Genomic DNA, 17,276 nt, shown 5'->3' with positions numbered 1-17,276 from the left:
TGGCAAGTTTAACTGGACACAGAATTTGAAATCCCCTCTCTGATGGACAGAGTTAGCCTTCGCAACCAGGCTGAGAAGAAGAGACAGAGAAAACCCTCAGACATGAAAGGCCTGCTTGACTTTTGCAGGACCTAAAGAAAATGTTAGCTCTTCTCTTTCTGTAGGGAGAGATGCCCTGCTGCCTTCACTGCTGCTAAGCCCATCATGCGAGGAAGGGCAAAAAAGGGCAAACCTGGTTGCAAACCCTACTGTCCCAGCATCCTCCTGCTACAAGCCAGGATGCAGCAGGATGAAGATCTGGCCTCCCTGAAATGGTGGTCACAGTGTGAATCTATTGAGTGACCAAACATAGGCATTTCTAATTCGTGAACCAGAGCACTCAAAGCTTCACTGCTACCTTTCCAAAAGCTTTATCTTCAGTAATACCCTACCAATTTAGAGTAAATAATTAATAATAATAATAATAATAATAGCTACCATTTATTGAGCACCTATTCTACTGTGTGCCAGGCACTGTGCTAGGCACTTTTCGTACAATATCTAATTTAAATCCTCACAACAACCCTGTGAGGTAGGTATTATTATTGTCATTTTACATATGAGGGAATTGAGGCTCAGAGAGATTAAATAACTCTCTTATCACAAAACCAAAAAGTAGCAGAGCTGGGATTCAAACCCAGAACAACCTGACTCCAAATCCCACGCTCCTGTGAATTAGAGTAGAGGCAGGGGGAGAGGAAGGACCATATTCAGGAAAGATTGTTGGAGTGGAATGGATATGATATGCTGACTAGTAAGATATGGGGAGGGATTTAAGCCCATAAATGTTCCTAGCTGGTGTGCCTATGTAGACTGTGATAAAGATAACCAGGATTGGAATTCAGGAGGAACACACTTGATGGGGGAAATGAGTTGAGTCCATATGGATATATCCATGGTGATGTCCAGTGGGTGATAATACAGATCTAAAATTTGGAGGGAAATTATGGCTGGAGATACGTGTTTTAGAACCACCAGCATATCAGTGGCAATTGAGGACATCAGGATAGATGACATCATTTGGGGGGTAAACATAGAGGAAAGAGAAGTGAAACAAAGACGAACACTGAGAGCACCAACACTGAAGGCATGAGCAATAGTGGAGGAATTCTCAAGTTAGCTGAACATGGCAGAGTCAGAAAAGAAAAAGTATAGGAGGCAGCCCTATACTGGTGGCTAGAGAAAGCCATGGCCTGGATTGGGAGCAAACCTAGAGCTCCTAGAAGGCAGGCAAGACTGAGTCATGCTTCCAACACAGCCCTTGGTCACCAAAACCCCCAGAAGTATTGGTTAAATGAATGAATGCCAAAATGCCCCTACCCTGGTTTGCCCCAAAGCCTGGAGCTCAAGACTTAATCCTACTCTTGACACCCCAGTCCTAAAAATATGGACACCTAGGTGAGCCAGGAGAATTTATAGAAGAGGTTTAAAGAGAAAGTCATGATTTGCTTAAACTGGAGATAGGGTAAAAATTAAAACCTGGCAATTTAGGAGTCTCAGAAGTCCCCCTGCCCAACCTTTCTCTGGGGTATCATGGTAACTGTGAAATCAGGGAAGGGTATGTGCAGTAAGGGGCAGGGTGAGAACAACCTGCCAGTTGCTTGGGGAGTCCTCTGCTGAGCCTAACCTGAGACCCAGCTTATGAGTTGGAAGGCAGGGGACCAGCCCTACAACCTGGGAGAGAGGGTCCAGCCCTCTGGGTAGGGACCAGCCCTGAGGCCTAAGTGAACTTGCATAGGCACATGTGTGTATGTGTGTGTGTGTGTAAGAGAGAAAGAGAGAGAGACAGAAAGAGAGGAGAGAGAGAGGGATGGGGCAATCTCTGGAAAGGGGAACAGAGTCTCTCATACATGGGTGAGAGGCTGAAGCCCTCCACAAAAGCCTAGTGACTCAACATGTTGAAATGGGGGTGTGGGAGCTGAACATCCTTGGGAAGCCCTGAAGGGCTGTTGAAGCAGGGTTCCTGGTCTCCTCGGAGGCTGGGCCTCCCCTTGCTGGGGGCTCACAGAAAGTCAAACAGCCCGAAATTCTTGGCTGCTCCAGGCCCAGGAAAAATTGAGGGAAGAAAAAAGAAAGAAAAGAAATGTTTCAGGCCCAGAGGTGAGATGAGCCTGTTGGTTAGTAGGGTTAGGGGTCTGAAGGAACCAGCACACAGGGCAGGCATAGGGGTATAGATGTAGGGGTAGCGCAGATATGCTTCCTGGAAGCCACTAGCAGCTCAGGCAACTGAGGGGGCCCTTTGGGCTTCTAGTAAAGGCGGGCACAGGCTGGGATAGATTGGATGGTTATTGGAAGTGACTACAGCTCTAGGGTGCAGGACTGAGGCGGCCCAGAGGGCGGGGTGGGGGGGCAGTTAGGAGGAGGGGCAGATGAAGCAAGTATTTTTTGGTGTCATTATTGTGGGGGAGAAGTTAAGAGATTAACACACATGCTCGAGGGGATGCGGTTAATGGATGCACCGGATGTAGCTGGAATGAATGGTGCAAGTTTGCTGAAGGGGGAAAGGTGGGGATAAAGGGGTGAGTGGGCCCCTAAGGGTACTGCCAGGGTCAAATCCTGACGTGTGTGGAGGGAATAAGGAGCAGCACCAGCAAGTTGGGTCCCAGTGACATGAAGGATCCTGGGAAGGCCTACGCAGCAGTTAGTGGACAGAGGGACAAGCTGGGGCAGGTGGCAGGTTAGGGGCCGCAGTGGCGATCGGTGGGTGCACCCCGCCCTCACTGCGCCCAGCGAGCAGTTAGCGCGCCTGAATTTAGTTCAATTTATTTCCCTTTCAGGTACCAGACAAAGTAAAAAAGACGGACGGATGGAGAGAGGGACGCAGCCGCCCGGGTGTGGGAGTGGGATGGAAGTGGGAGAGGGGCCCTGTTCACATCACATCCACAAAGAACTCACTGGGGTTTCCCATGGCCATGCGGAAGGACTGTCTGCTGGCTGTCAGTTCGGGGGGCACAGAGGCCAGGTCGCGGCCCGGAGGGGCTCCTGGGGGCCCCATGGCCGCGGGCGGTGGGGGCATCATCAGCATGGGGGGACCGTAGAGCGGGGGCACGCCGGGGGGGCCGTAGCTCGGGTGCGTGTGGTGGCTGCGCAGGCTGCTGGCCATTGAGTGATGGCTGCGGTGGCTATGCTCGCTGGCGGCAGGACCCGAGCGCTCGCTGGGCGCCCTTTCCCGCGGCCCCCGCAGGCTGCTGCGGGTTGTGTGGTCCGACTCGCTGCCGCTGCCTCCGGACTTCGAGTCCCCCGCCTTCGGGTCCTTCTCCTTCCGCCGGTCACTGCCGCTACGGTTGGAGCCACTGCTCCGGCTGCCTGTAGGGGACAGGCAGGCCCAGGGTGGGGGACGCTCAGAGCTTGCAGAAGCAGCTTGGGGCTCGCCTGTGCCCCCACCACGCCCCCTCTGCCTTACCTTCACTGTGCTGACTGCTGGCGCTGCCCCCACCATAGCTGTACCCCAGCTCTGGGAAGCCTGGGTGCGGGTTGTAGGGGTGTGGGGGCGGTGGGTACTGGTAAGGGAAAGCCATGGGCCAAGGTGCGGCCCCTGGGTGCGGCAAAGGGGCCAGCGTGTCCTGGTCAGAGGCGCCACTGGAACCATCGTGATCATGGAGGGACAAGTTGGCCATGTCTGTGGAGGAGAGGGCCAGATGAGCTGGGTCTATCCCATGCCCCCACACCCCTAGGTCAGGAGAGGTCCCTGGTCTAGATCGGGTGGGTACATTTTCAATGACACCTAACAGCAGTGGTAGTTTATCCCCCAAATGAGAGGAGGCACCGGTCAGAGATCTCTCACTTCTTCAGACCCCTCTGCCACCCACCTGAGATGGTGGAGAGGGAGACCCTGCAGACACAGCACCAAGGAAAACCCTCCTCAGGAAGGCCCTAAGCCCCCACTTCAGATGCTCAATGGCCAGTCCTGACACCCAACTCCCAGTCCTGGGGAGGCTCCCTTTCAAGGGTTTGACAGTTTCTCCTCCTTCCTCAGTAAACCGGAAGAAGGAGCAAAAGTCTTAAATAGGCAATGTTCTCCTCTGTTCACTTAGGGGAGTGTGGGAAGCTGAGAGAGCAGACAGGTATGGCAAACCTGGAAGTCATTAGGCACGATACAAAGCCCTTCACCTCATGCAAATGTTACCACCATCCTATGAAGAGGGCATTAGTCACAATTTTTCCAGATGAGGAAAGTGAAGTCTAGAGAGGTTAAATGACCTGCCTGAGGTCAATCCAAACTGTAGCCAGAGCAGAAGCTTGGAGTTGCTTACTTTCTTCTTACTTTTCCAAGTTAGTCATTAGTAAAGAGTAGGGAGCAGTTTGGGGAAATGCAGGTGAAATTTTGCCCTCTCCCTTCACCTAGGACTAAAAAAAAAAAACAAAAAAAAAAAAACCCAAACCCATTATAGGCCAGAATGAACATAGGCCTTTCAGAGCCTCCCCACACAGAAGGGCCTTGGTCCAGATGGATTTTCTGGTGTTGCTGGGGAAGGTGGAAAGGGCTCAGAAAGAAAACACCCCATTCCCAGCCAGGCCTCATTCTTCACAGGATTAACATTACCTGTTTCATGACTCTGGCTCCCACAGTAAATTGTGCACTCCTTAAGGACAAGGCTGCCCCCACCTATGTTGGAACTACTTGAAAGGGAATACAAGGGGCCACCAGAAGTGATTACCTGCCTGGGACACCCCTTGCTCATACCTCATCATACCAGGTCCCAGAGCTCTGAGAGAGCTGGAATTGTCCTATGGGCCAGCTCCTGGATACACATGGACTCCTTAAGTAAGCCAGCCCAACCTTCCAGGGGAGAAGAGGTCAGGAGAGGGGAATCTGAGAGGACGGAGGCAGTCTGTGGAGTCTACCACCTAAGCCATCAACCTATCAAGGCCTGCATGGGTGGTGAGGAGCAGGGGCCTGCCTTGGCTCATGCCCCAAGAGCTGGTGACTATTTCAGCCTCCAGGCTATTGTCCTGAGGGGAGTGACTGTGGGCTCCTAGGGATCCCAGGTCCCCAATTCTTTCCTTTGAGCCTGCTGAGGAGGCTGAGGAGAACTTGGCCACTGAGAAGAAAATGACCTCTCATCATATCCCTGAACTGGGCCTCTGGGGGTCCTTGGCCCATGGGTAGAAGACCCAGAAGGCCCCAGGGATGGAACATTTCTTGAGCAAAAACCACAGCTGTCTTGAGAAGCTTTAGGGGTCCCTGGAGGTTCAGGGCCAAGGCTGACTTCTATTAATGATGATAATAATAAACACACAGGATTGAGTCTAAGAAACCATTAATTATGATGTACCCCAATTTTAGAGATACTGAAAAGTGAAAGAAATGTTCACCTTAGAATCAATTAAATTTATGAATAATGGAGAACTTTTTTAGAGCACTTACTGTGGGCCGAACGTGGTGCTAAAAGCATCATATACGTTTGTCTTAACCTCTAAATAGCTCTGGGATAGGTTCTACTATTACCTCCAACTTACAGATCAAGAAATTGAGGCAGTTAGAGGCTGTGACTTACTCATGTTCACACGGTGAGGGCGGGGCTAGGATTTGAACTCAGAATTGTCCACCTCCAAAACCCTAAGCACCTGTCACCCTCCATCATGAACTTGTGCTCTGTAGCAACAGCCTTTCTAGTCTTGGAACCTAATCTGAAGCATTTTAAGTCAGTTTTTGGACTCCAGCCAGCAAGCACCACTGGGCTGACAAAAGGCTCCTTGAGGCAGAGGCGGCTGTGGGGAGTGGGCTTCTGCTCCCAGCCCTGAGCAGTGCTGTCCTGTTTTGAGGACTGCCCTTCCTTCCCAAGGGCTGTCTACATGCTCAGGAGGAGAAGGGGGGTTCCTTGCAAACCTTTCCTCCTTAAAAACCCTCATTGGCTTTGCACTCTCTCGGGGTCAAGTCCAAACTGCTCAGGGCAGCTTGCAGAGTCCTCTATAAGCTGGCCCTGACAGTTTTTTTCAGTTTCATCCCAAGGCCCAGCCCAACCTCAAGGGTCTGAGGAGGCTGGGAACTTGGAGCCTTAGGCCAGCCCCAGGTCCTGCCTTGGTGGAACCTGCTTGGTGCTGGGAGGGTGATCAGGGGCCAACGGTAGGATCTCTGTTTGACCTTGCTAAGACAATGTTTCTGCAACACCACACACCTAGGCAGCTCCAGGTGGTAGTAAGAAAAAGGACTCTGAGCCAGAAAGACCTGGTCCCAAGACCTAACTCCTCTGCATCTGGCTGTGAGAATGGGTGGACTATTTAACTTCTCGAAGCCTCAGTTTCCTCAGCTGAAATAGGGATAGTGATCCATCTCCCAGAAGGTGAGGAGGCAGGGGTTGTAAGGACTGAGCAAGAGTGAAATAATGCTTAGAAACAAACAGCATGGTGCCAGAAACAGAAGAGGCACTTAGGAAATGCCAGCCCCAAGACGGGGACGCAGAGCAGGTGAAAAGGCCTGACCAGGTTCTGCTTCTACTAGAGAGGGAGGCCCGTGTCAGGCCTCAAGCTGGGCCCCCAGCTTGACTGCCCGCTCACGCCTCATGTGGGCTCCCTGGGGTCTGCTGCCACATCCCTAGGCACCTCCCCACTCCCAGCCAGGAGACAGAGCAAGGAGGTGGGGGAGGCACATACTGCCACAGAGGTCACCGAAGATGTAGTAGCACTGCTCAGAGAAGGTGATCTTGTTGACAGTGTGGCGGATGAAGCCGGCTTTTAGCAGGTTGCTGGCATACTTGCGGGCCTCTCTCCGGTCAGTGAAGCCTTCCACGTTGTGATATAGCCAGTCCACCACATCCGAGCCTGGGGGCAAGGCCGCCACTTGATTGGGAGGCCCACCTGACTTGGGCTCATCTGACTTCACAGAAGCCACAAGGCTGGGGGTGGTTCCAGCTCAAAGGAGTGGCCCAAGGGAGATCTTCGCCCCCAGCCTGCCCTGCCCCATCACTCCCCACCCCGTCCTTCATCCCACCCTGGGGCCCTCTCACCGATGAAAGCGTTGGGGATGGTAATCTTGAGCCACATGCGGTCACGGACCTCCAGCCCAGATTCAGGGGAGGCCATGGCTTTTACAATGGCGGCCATGTCACTGTGGATGGACAGGTGGAAGTCGTCTAGGCCTGGGGGTGGGAGGCAGAATGGTGAGGCAGAAAGGGGCTACAGAGTTATGTAGAGACGAGTTTGCACTGCAGATCTACCACCTAATAACTATGGACCAATGGTGGGCACATTACTGACTTCTAGGACACTTAGTTTCCTCCTCTGTAAAAATAGGGACTTTAATATTTATTTTGCAAGGATTTTTTTTTTTTTAAAGTAGGCTCCACATCCAACGTGGAGCCCTACACAGGGCTTGAACTCACAACCCTGAGTTCAAGACCTGAGCTGAGATCAAGAGTCCAATGCTTAACCAATTGAGCCACCCAGGCACCCCATATTTTGCAAAGATATTTGAAGAAAGAATTAAATAATATAAATGAAGGTGCTTAGCATAGTGTATGATACACGTTATAATAAAAATGGCAGCCATTTACCGAGTGCTTACTTTGTCACGTACTGGGATCGAGGCTTCACTTATATCCCCTCATTAAAGACCCCACCCCCCAGAACCCGGTAGAATGCATATCATTAGTCCCATTTTACTAGAGGAAACTGAGGATTGCGGGGTGCTCAATACAGGTTCAGAGGCAAACACTGTTTAGTGAGGGTCAGGTGTCCACTGAGGGAAGCTGCAGTGTGAGGTAGCTGGAATGAACTCAGCCCCCTCTCCAGCCCCCTCTGACTTTTAAGCAAGAGTTTCCACATGGGCCTTCATCAGTCCCTCCCACCTGGCCCCATCTGCCGGGCCTAGGGGGCAGGGTTGGACACTCACGCTCTGTGTCAGGGATGGAGCTGGTGATGGAAGAGCTGGTGGAGGTGATGGTGCTCAGGGAGGGGCTCATGCCATAGGCAGGGAAGGTGCCGGTCATGGCTGCAGTGTGGGAGACCCAGGCTGCAGGGTCAATGGGCCGGATGGGCTCGCCTGCAGGGAGGATGAGAGTCAGAGGCTGCCCATGCAGCCCACTGCCAGGCCCCACAGGGTAGGTATGAGGGTTCAGGGCAACACAGAAGGAAGGGCTCACGTGTGCCAAGCACCACCAGCTTTAGAGCCAAGTCCCCCAACCACTTACTCCTGGGCAGTGTGAAGCAACCACGTGGACTTGGGTCCCAGCACTTGGCTACAGTCAGGGTGATGGGCCTGAAAGCAAGGGTGTCCCTAGTGAGGGCGGGATGCATGGAGCCCAGACCAACCCCCTGCCTGACAGCCAGAAATGCTTGCCCCCTCCTTCCCAATGTCCCATCCCATCCATACCCCGGTTTGTGCACAATCTCCCGCAGTACCCGGACTGCGTCGTCATTACTCATGTTCTCAAAGTTGATCTCGTTTACCTGGGAGAGAGGGCCAGAAGTGGGATAAGCAGCTGGGTTGGGGAGGTGGGTAGGGAAGCTGAGCTTGGTGATTCAGGAGGTCTTCCCCCTACCAAGAAGTGGCCTCTAAATGAGCAGGGTACAGGGGGTAGGGATTATCTCCCTACTCCCCATCCACACCACCGTCTCCGGTGGGCAGTGGTACCTGTAACAGCATATCTCCTGGCTCGATGCGTCCATCCGCAGCCACAGCCCCACCCTTCATGATAGAGCCGATATAGATGCCTCCGTCACCACGCTCGTTGCTTTGGCCCACAATGGAGATGCCCAGAAAGTTGTACTTTTCTACAGAGAGTAATATAACCTTAAGAGGGGAACAAGGTTCCTACCGAAATTCTCAACCCCTTATTAGGAAAGGGTGGAAAGGGATGGGAACTAACATTCATCGAACCTGAATCAGGCCCCGTGTTCAGCATGGTCAAGCATACTTCCATTCAGTCCTTGCTAGCTCTGCCACAGGGACTCTTAGTCCCATTTTACAAAGCAGGCAACTGAGGTCCAGAGAGCTTCAGTGACTTTTCTAAGTCATTAAGTGGCAAAACCAGGATTCAAACTCAGACTTAAATTCTAAGGTTGGGGCTCTTTTTACTACATCCAGCTATCTCCTAAAGACAGTATCTAGGGCAGAAATCAGAGAGCAACAAGCAATGGCTGGAAAAGGGACGGGGATAGGAATCAGAAATTACTTTCTCCAGGAAGTCTTCCCTGATGCCATCCTCTGTGCTTTGTCTCTGTCATAGCCCTGATCATGAGCTACTGAAATGATCAATTTATGTGTCAGTTTATGTTTATGAGAGAAAGCTCCTTGGGGGCAGGGAACATATCTTGTGCCTCTCTGAACTCCTGAAGTCTGCCCAGTGTCTGCCATATAGTAGGCCCTCAAGAGTGTTGTTTCACCAGACTCACCCATGTTGAGAGTGACTGTGATGATGTTGAGGGACATGGTGGAGTCCGTGATACTGCTGAAGGACGAGGACTGGAATAGACAGAGGCCCTGAGCAGCACATAGAGGTGGCCAAGAACTCACTGCTCCCACCGAGGGCCTCCTCAAGGTGAGCCCTCAGCACCCCCTCCCCTCTAAGGCTCAAATCCTGGCCCAATAGGAGGGGTCTAAGGAAGCACACACCCTGGATCTGCCCCCACCCATCCCTGGCATCTCAGGGCCCGTACCCGCTCAATCCGAGAAACCTTCTGCTTCCTCCGCCGCCGCTTATGTCTTCTCATCAGGCGTGAGGCGCTGCTCTGCTCTGTTGAGCTGCTGAACCTGGGGGGCCCACAGTCGTTCCCCACCAGGCTGGCCCAGCCCTGCCCCACAAGAGGCACCGCAGGGCCCAACTCCCCCATGCAAAGCCCACAGCCCTCCCAGGGTCCCACCATCCTGGGGGGAGGTGGGGTCAGGGCTCCTCAGGGGTCACCTGCCCCATAGTACCAATGAAACCAAAGCCCCACCTGCTGGTGGAATCATCCTCATCCGAATCAAAGAAGCTGGTGGTCTCTAACTCGCTGCTCATAAGTGTAGATGAGCTATCATAACCCCCTGGCTCTCGCCGCCGTTCCCCCTTTGCAGTTCCATTTAGCCGGGTTGCTGCAGGGAACAGAGACAGCTGGGTTCACAGTGTCAATGTAGGAGGGAAGGGAGGACACAGGGCTGGGCTAGGGACTGCACTGGGGCCAGGCATACCCAGAGCTCAGGAAAGGGCAGAGAAGCGGGTAGCTGAATGGAAGCAGCGGGGGAAGGTGTGGGGGTGGGGAGGGAAGGCGTCTGTTCAGGAAGACGCACTGTGCTCTGGGCCATCCCTCCTGCGTGGCCGCTCGCGCTGGGCAGACACCAAGGAGTCCGTCTCTGTGTCATTGTCCAGGTTCTCCTGGCTGCCTCCACCAGCATGAGGGCTGCAGGGAAGAGAGGACTTGGTGGGAGAGGGGGCAGGCTGGGGCCTCCCTCCCCCCAGCCCTGGGCTGAGCTGATGCAGCCCTCCCCCATGGGCCCGCTCCACTCTCATGCCACACTCACTGGAAGGATGGGGGCCGGGAGTCCCCAATGCCTCCTGTGCGTTCCATGGGCGGTGGCAGTTCTGATGGGTTGTCAGCACAGAAGGGAGCCGGCTCTGGGTGTGAGCCCTCAGCAGACACCAACTGATGGGGAAAGAATGGGCGGGTATTATGGTACTGGGGCACCAGGGAAGTAGCAGGTGGTTGGCTTCTGGCAGGGCATGCAGACTCGGGGAGAATGAAGCAGGGGATATGGAGGTAGAAGAGACAGGACTGTGCAAGGTCAGCTGAGATGAGGAATGGACTCACTGCTCGTGGATGGGGAGGATGGAAGGCATGAGCTATTGCAATGGGATGGGGGCAGAGAACAAGGGTCAGTGGTCCAAGGCAGAGATTGGCTGGAACCTGAGGCAAAGTGCCTCAAAGGGCATAGGAGACATCTGTGTCTCTGATGAGTGTTTCTGTCCCTCCCTTTCTGCACATTCCACCTCCCCCCCCCCGCCCCCCGCCACCTTTCACCAAGGCTACAGAGTCTGGGGTGAGAAACAGTTCAGGTAGAAATCTCAGGGGAGATTCAGATATTGAAGTATAAAACCACCAGTTATAATCTTAGCAATGCTATTCCTCTGTCTAGCCCACCGCAGGAACGCAGGAGAAGGGAGGGCCGAGGAGGGCTCCTTACCCAAGACACCACCCGGCCATTGAAGCAGGGCAGCTTGGCATTGTCGTCGGATATCTCCTCCTTCACCACTCTGCAGGGAAAGGGTGGGGGTGTCAGAGTGAGCTTTCTGGGGTGGAAATGGAAGTGTCCTCACAATCCTAATTCAAGAGATCCTCCACCCTGAACTGGGAATCATGCCACCAGCCTAAGCCTATTCAAATGGAAGCAGCAGCTCTTTAGCACCACCAGGAAGAAACCAGCCCTGCCCAGGCCAAATGCCATCCTGGGATGTCCTCTCCACTATCAGGTGATTGTAAATTACACCTGACAAATTGCTGTCCCCCATGAATGTGGCTACTCCCTAGAACCTTTGAGAGTGCTTTACCCAGCCCCAACATAGCTCTTCTGGGCTGGACTTATTCTTCCCCTCTGACCCTAAACTAGGACAAAGCATAGCCTTATCTCTGACTTCCCTTCTTGGGAATCCTGACATTCTTCTGGGAGGTGTGGATGAGAAGTTTAAGGAAATTAGGAAAGAAAAGGGCAAGAGGTATTTACTGAATATCCTCCACTGCCATTAGGATAATAGTACCAACTGCTCTCATTTACTGAGCATGTTATCATGGGCCAAGCACTAAGCTAAACACTTGTGTCATTTCATTTAATACTCACAGCAATGCTAAGATAGATACAGATGGGGAAACTAAGGCTTAGTAGGTTCACAAATTCACTTACAGTCACACCACCAATTAAAGCTGGAATTTGAATCCTGGTCAGCGTGATTCTTTAGCCTTTACTATTACCTATTATACCATCTTATCTCCCTACAGTTAGAATGCATAATCTTCACATCACCTTCATTATATGGACAAGACCCTCATTTTATGAGTAAAGAAATGGAGAAACATTCAGTAACATCCCAGGTTGCAGAGCTGGAAGATGTCAGAGCTGGAATTCAACCCCAAGCTTGCCTGACCACAAAACCTATGGTCTTTCCATGGTATTTCACATTTTTTCTCATACAGTGGCAGGTGACGTGGATCTGTGTGTGTGGTGGTGGTGGTGGGGTAGACAGTGATGTGGGGCACGGAGGCAGTGAGATGTGTTTGGCATGTAGTTTGGGTTGGGGGATGCATCAAGGCAAGAAGTCAGACCGTGATTACAGTTTGGGGCCAGGGAAAGGAATGGAAAAGTTTGCGGGCCCCAGACTGTGTCAAACACCCCAGGAGTACAGAGCTGGAAAGATGTGATCAGGGGCAAGAGGAAGACACATGCCTGGGGTTGTGAGCAGAGAGGGAAGATAGAAAGGAAGGAGGCTGGGAAGCCTAGTCCTTCCTTGTTCTTGGAGCAGCTTCTGCCCAGAGCAGGGAATGTGCTTGGCTCCTTGTGATGCTCACATTCTTGGACTGAGAGCCAAGTTCGAAGACCGAGCCTGCCCTTCTCCCTCCCATTCAGCTCTGGTTCCTCCACCATTTTCAACCCCACAAAGACCCTGGGAAAGCAGCTCTAATCATCCTGGTCAAACCCACAGAGGCAGAAAGCCTAGGGATAGAACATGCTAAGAAGAAGGGACATGGAGGTTAGCTCAGAGTCACCAGCCAGGCTGGCCACAGGGTACCCTAAGCTTGCAGTCCAATATGGGAACTGGGGCTCAAAGGAAAATGGGGTATGTGGGTCGCATGGCAGAGACTGATCTGCTCTGGAGAGGGTCTCCCTGTGGGGGGAAACGGCTGCTAAGTCCCCACCACTCCCTCCCCAGCAGTCCCCACCACACAGCTCCAATGCTACAGATGTTTCCTCTCTTTCTAGGGGTCACCGACAGGTCGCCAAGGCTCTGCTGACTCATAACGATCAGCTGATCTTCAGCAACAGCCTTGGGGGACCTCAGACAGGCCTCCCCTTCCCACCGTGGAGATGAACGGCTCAGGGTTGCACAGCACTAACACACACACACACACACACACACACACACACACACACACACACCCCAAGCAGAGTTGAACAAATTTGGGTTCTAATTCTGCCACTTATTAGCCCTCTATCTTAGAGACGTTTTTTAACTTTTCCAAACCTTTGTCTTATCCTGGTAAGTGGAATTTGTGACTGCCTGGCACGCTCTAGGATTACAATAAAAGCTAGTTATTAGCTGTGTCAATTTTTAGCAGGTTCCCTACTCTCTTTCCAACTAGGTGTAAGTTTCTAAGGGCAGGGACCAAACAAATCCGCACATCACTCATTGTCCATAGTCATTCATTCCCTTAAAAAGACTTTGCTAAGAGCCCAGCGGGTTTTAAATCCTGTGCTTGCCATTGTATAAACCTGAAGAAGCATCAGACCAGGAGCCTGCCTTGTCCTTGGAGGTTATGGCCCAATGGATAGTTCATACAAGTATATGGCAAGTGGGAAGTGGTCAGAACCATAAGACAACAGATGTGTTCACTGGTCAGACATCTCTTGAGTATTATTTAGGTGTCAGGTCCTGGCTAGGAGCTGGGCAGGTGTAAGGATAAACAGAATAAAGTGCCATAACTTTAAAAGCTAAATGCAGAGGATGGGGCAATTTGGACCTGGGGAAGACAAGGGAAGAGCCATGTGCTTTGGGTAGAAGGCCCAGAGGTAGGGCAGTTACGTGACATGGAGTGGGGAGCAACAGAGTTGGTAGCCCAACTTCCCACGTTGCTCCTGCCCACAGCTCAAGGCCGCTCTAGCATCCATCCCCTATCTCCCTCAGTGCTAAAAATGTTTATTCTTCCTCCCTTTCCCAAATAATTTAAAAGGGTCTGGCCTACCTTAGCTGGACAAGTACTTCTGGAGACCAGATGGGAGGTGGGGAGTCCTCAGGCCTCACAAACCAGAATCTCAAAGGGTGAGCTTGGAGAGCAGCCTTTCTCCTCTGACCCACTCTCCCATCTGTCAGCAGAGGTCGCTGGCCTCTGCCTGACCCTGGTCTCATGGGGCTAGGATAAGTGGCAGCCCTATCACCTCTATAGTTTGCCAAGGCTCAGCATCTCCCTCAGAGAGGATGTATCTGTTCAATGGTGATGGTAATAATAACACCTACAATTGTGTGATTAAGGTCTTAGACATTGGAGCCAGATTTCTGAGGCAGAATCAAGCTCTGCCACTTACTAGCTGTGTGGCCTTGGGTAAGTTACTTACGTTTTCTCTGTGCTCTAATTTCTTCATCAGTAAACTGGCGATATTAATACTTATTTCATAGGGCTATTAAGATGACTGAATGAGTAAAGATCTGAAAAGCACTAAATCAGTGCACACACACTGAAGCACCATAAAAAGAGTTCGTTAAATAAATGAAATATATATTTCTCAGTCGCTAGTTCTCTGTGACAAGACAGCCCTAGCCCTCTCCTGCTCAATAATCCTTCTAGGGATAAAAACAAAATCAATCTCCTCCTTTAGCTTTGTTTTCAACCCTGTTAAAACAGTCTACTGTAATATTTTGCAAAGGATGGTTCAAGTACCACTAACGTATGCAAGATCGCTTCAGGTGCACCTGAATGAATGTTTAACTCAATAGTTAAGTATTTATTTTTAACATATGGTAGGAAGAAATACAAATAGAAAATAAGACCTGTGATTTCATATTACTGATTGGGTCAAGCTAAGAAAGAGTGAGTGAACTGGCAGTGAATTTAAAGAACATTAAGTCAACTGTGAGCAGATGTAATGGGGACCCTATGACTGTAGTTAGGCCTGGCTTGACCAGGGGGAGTGGGACGCAGCCCAGAGAGGTCTAGGTTTGGTGGGGGGGGGTGCTAAGCCCATTGGGCTCAGGGGTGAGTTGAGGGTGGAGACACAGGCCTATCCTAGTGCCTCAAGGCATCCAGTCCCAGGGTGGCTCCAGCACCCGGGACTCTAGCTGATTTCCCCTACCTCATACCCTGAGGTGGCATCTTGGTCTCTTCCAACTCTGTTTTGCTCTTACCAGGCCAAGGCATCTGCCCCCCTCACTCTCACCCCACGCAGATCAATCCCTCTTCAGAATCTTCCAATCAGGGGTGTCTGTCTCTGGACTGAAGCCAGACAATCATTACTACACCAGGAGTACCCCACCCCAGGGCAGGAACAACAACAGAAGCAAGAATGGTCAGAAGCTGGGTAGCACTTCCCACTGTACAAAGCACTCACACATAGGATCTCATGGCTCATCAAACCCTGAGTTCCATGGGGAAAGGTGACAGCAAAACATGCTAGCAGAAGAGAGAAAAGGTGCTTGCTTCCCAGGGCCAAGAGGGCAGGGGTCTTGGAAGAGAACCCAGACTCATCAACACTGGGGAGGAGAATGTCTCCCCTCACTCAGCTCTGGGGCCTCAGCTCCAAATAACAGTGCAGGCCTTAGGCTGGGGCTGCAGAGACAGGCTTTAGGCCCGGAGGGCCCAGGGAAGGCCTTCCCCACAGGCCTCCAGGCCCAGTGCCCAGTTAGTGTGGGGCAGGCAAGTCTGGGGGCCTCCCCCTCCCCCAGTCCCCTGGGAGTTGGGGGGGCGGTGAGGGGATGGGCCAGGCTCCCCCTCCCAGGCCAGCTGCTACAGAACCTTCCGGCTCCAACATTCCATCCCCTCTTAAAGGGGAAGTGGCTGATTCCAAACTCCGCCTGTCCAAAGCCCTGCAGCTGGGTGGAGAAGACCCCGCCAGGGAGAGGAAGATGAAGAACTCGAAGAGACTCTTCCTGGCCCTCCTATCCAGTCTCTGAGGCCCTTTCCAAGGTCTCCCCCTTGGCCACCATCTAGAGGAAAAAGGCCCCAATTCTGAAGGGAAATCAGCACCTAGGCCAGTGGGGACTTCTCAGGGGTCAGGCACTCCAATTCCTTGACAACATCCTGAACACCCCAAAAGAAAGGGTAGACAGCTAAATAAACGTTAGGTTTTCTGGCCTTAGCTTGCAGCCTGGCCCCTGAAACCACCCCCCCAACTCCCCCTCCCCCCAGTTCAAAGTCCCACAGCATAGCCCCTAGATGCACTACTCCAAATATGGCTCTGAGTTGGGAGCTGAAAAGATGGAGAGGTCAAAGGCCGAGTGCCAAACACCCCAAATCTCTGCTAAAAAGGTGGCTCCCTTGGCAGGCGTTAGGCTGGGGACTCTGGCTCTGGAATCGTGTGGAGGAGGGGGGGTGTGTCTGTCTATGTAGGCCACTGGTCTGTGAGGAGGTGAGGGGGGTTGGAACTCTGGTTGCTTTTGGGGAGCTGGACGTCCTCCTAAACTAGGGGGGCCTAGATCCCCCACAAGAGGTAAATGGAGAGTCCCTAAAGGGGCTAGAACTCCAGCATCTGAAAAAGCCAGGGGGGGACCAAATGCCCAAGTCGCCCCCTGGAATCCAGAGTGGGGCTAGAAGCCAGTGTAGCAAAGGGAGTCCAAACTGGCCGAGAGGGCCCCGAGAAGCCGGAGGGGCCGGGGTCCCCCGGAGGTGAGGCGGGGGCCATCCTCACCCGAAATCGTCGTCCATAGACTTGAAGAAGAACTTATAGCTGGGTCGCTGCAGAACGCCCTTAAAGTCTGCCAAGGTGACGCGCTCGGCGGGCAGGGGCAGCTTCACCAGGTACGGCGTCTCCTGCCCGTCCAGGTGGTAGATGATCTTGGTCTCGCCCATGGCTCCGGCCTCGGGCCCGGCGGCCCGCGCGCGGCCTGCTCCGGCGGCCGGGCCGGGCCTCTCGGGCGGCGACGGCGCTCGGCGCGGCCCAGCGGCTCAGCCTAGCTCGGCGGCCGGCCGCGGCGCCAGCTCCCTTGTTCTCCGGCCGCTCCCGGGTCCCAGCGCCGCCTGCCGCCGCCGCGGCCGCCGCTTCCGCTCCCCACTCTCCCGGCTCGGCTGGCGACGGTGACTCTTCCGGTGGCCGCGGCCCTCCCGGCTCTGCTCCGCGGATCGGCCCGCTCCCCTCCCCCGACCCCGGCGCGGCCCCGCCCCGGCGCGAGCTCCGCCCCTGGCCGCCGCCGAGCCGCGCTGGCCACAAGGCAGAAGGCCGGGCCCTCTGCCGGGCCCCGCGGACACCCCGCCCACCCGCCGGGCGGTGAGCTCGGCTGCCTACGCTCCGGTCCCAGGCCTGCGGGGAGCTTGGTGGCGGTCGCCTAGGCTCCCCAGACAGGGAAGGGCGGATCTCAACAGGATGGCCGCGTTCGCGGACTCATCAAGGCCCTGGTTCTGGACCC

At 53.3% G+C, this 17,276-nt stretch overlaps 1 protein-coding gene across 1 annotated transcript; it reads right to left on the bottom strand.

Moving 5' to 3' along the window:
* Window positions 1-461: 461 nt before the first annotated feature.
* Window positions 462-17,000, bottom strand: DVL3 (dishevelled segment polarity protein 3). The gene is made up of 16 exons (XM_045776622.2): window positions 16,562-17,000; window positions 11,138-11,207; window positions 10,478-10,599; window positions 10,247-10,356; window positions 9,916-10,051; window positions 9,637-9,730; window positions 9,373-9,442; window positions 8,612-8,751; window positions 8,351-8,427; window positions 8,169-8,236; window positions 7,871-8,020; window positions 6,987-7,118; window positions 6,634-6,801; window positions 3,443-3,658; window positions 2,935-3,345; window positions 462-2,073 (listed from the first exon to the last, which is right to left on the bottom strand). Exons 1-16 carry the CDS (start codon window positions 16,720-16,722, stop codon window positions 2,042-2,044), a joined length of 2,157 nt encoding a protein of 718 aa, XP_045632578.1. The 5' UTR covers window positions 16,723-17,000; the 3' UTR covers window positions 462-2,041.
* Window positions 17,001-17,276: the final 276 nt, after the last annotated feature.

Source organism: Ursus americanus, chromosome 4 (assembly GCF_024610735.1).
Source record: "Ursus americanus isolate L20-20 chromosome 4, mUrsAme1.1.p, whole genome shotgun sequence".
In the NCBI taxonomy this organism is placed as follows: Eukaryota; Metazoa; Chordata; class Mammalia; order Carnivora; family Ursidae; genus Ursus; species Ursus americanus.
The sequence above is the reverse complement of the archived record's forward strand: the minus strand, read 5'-3'. Positions and strand labels throughout refer to the sequence as shown.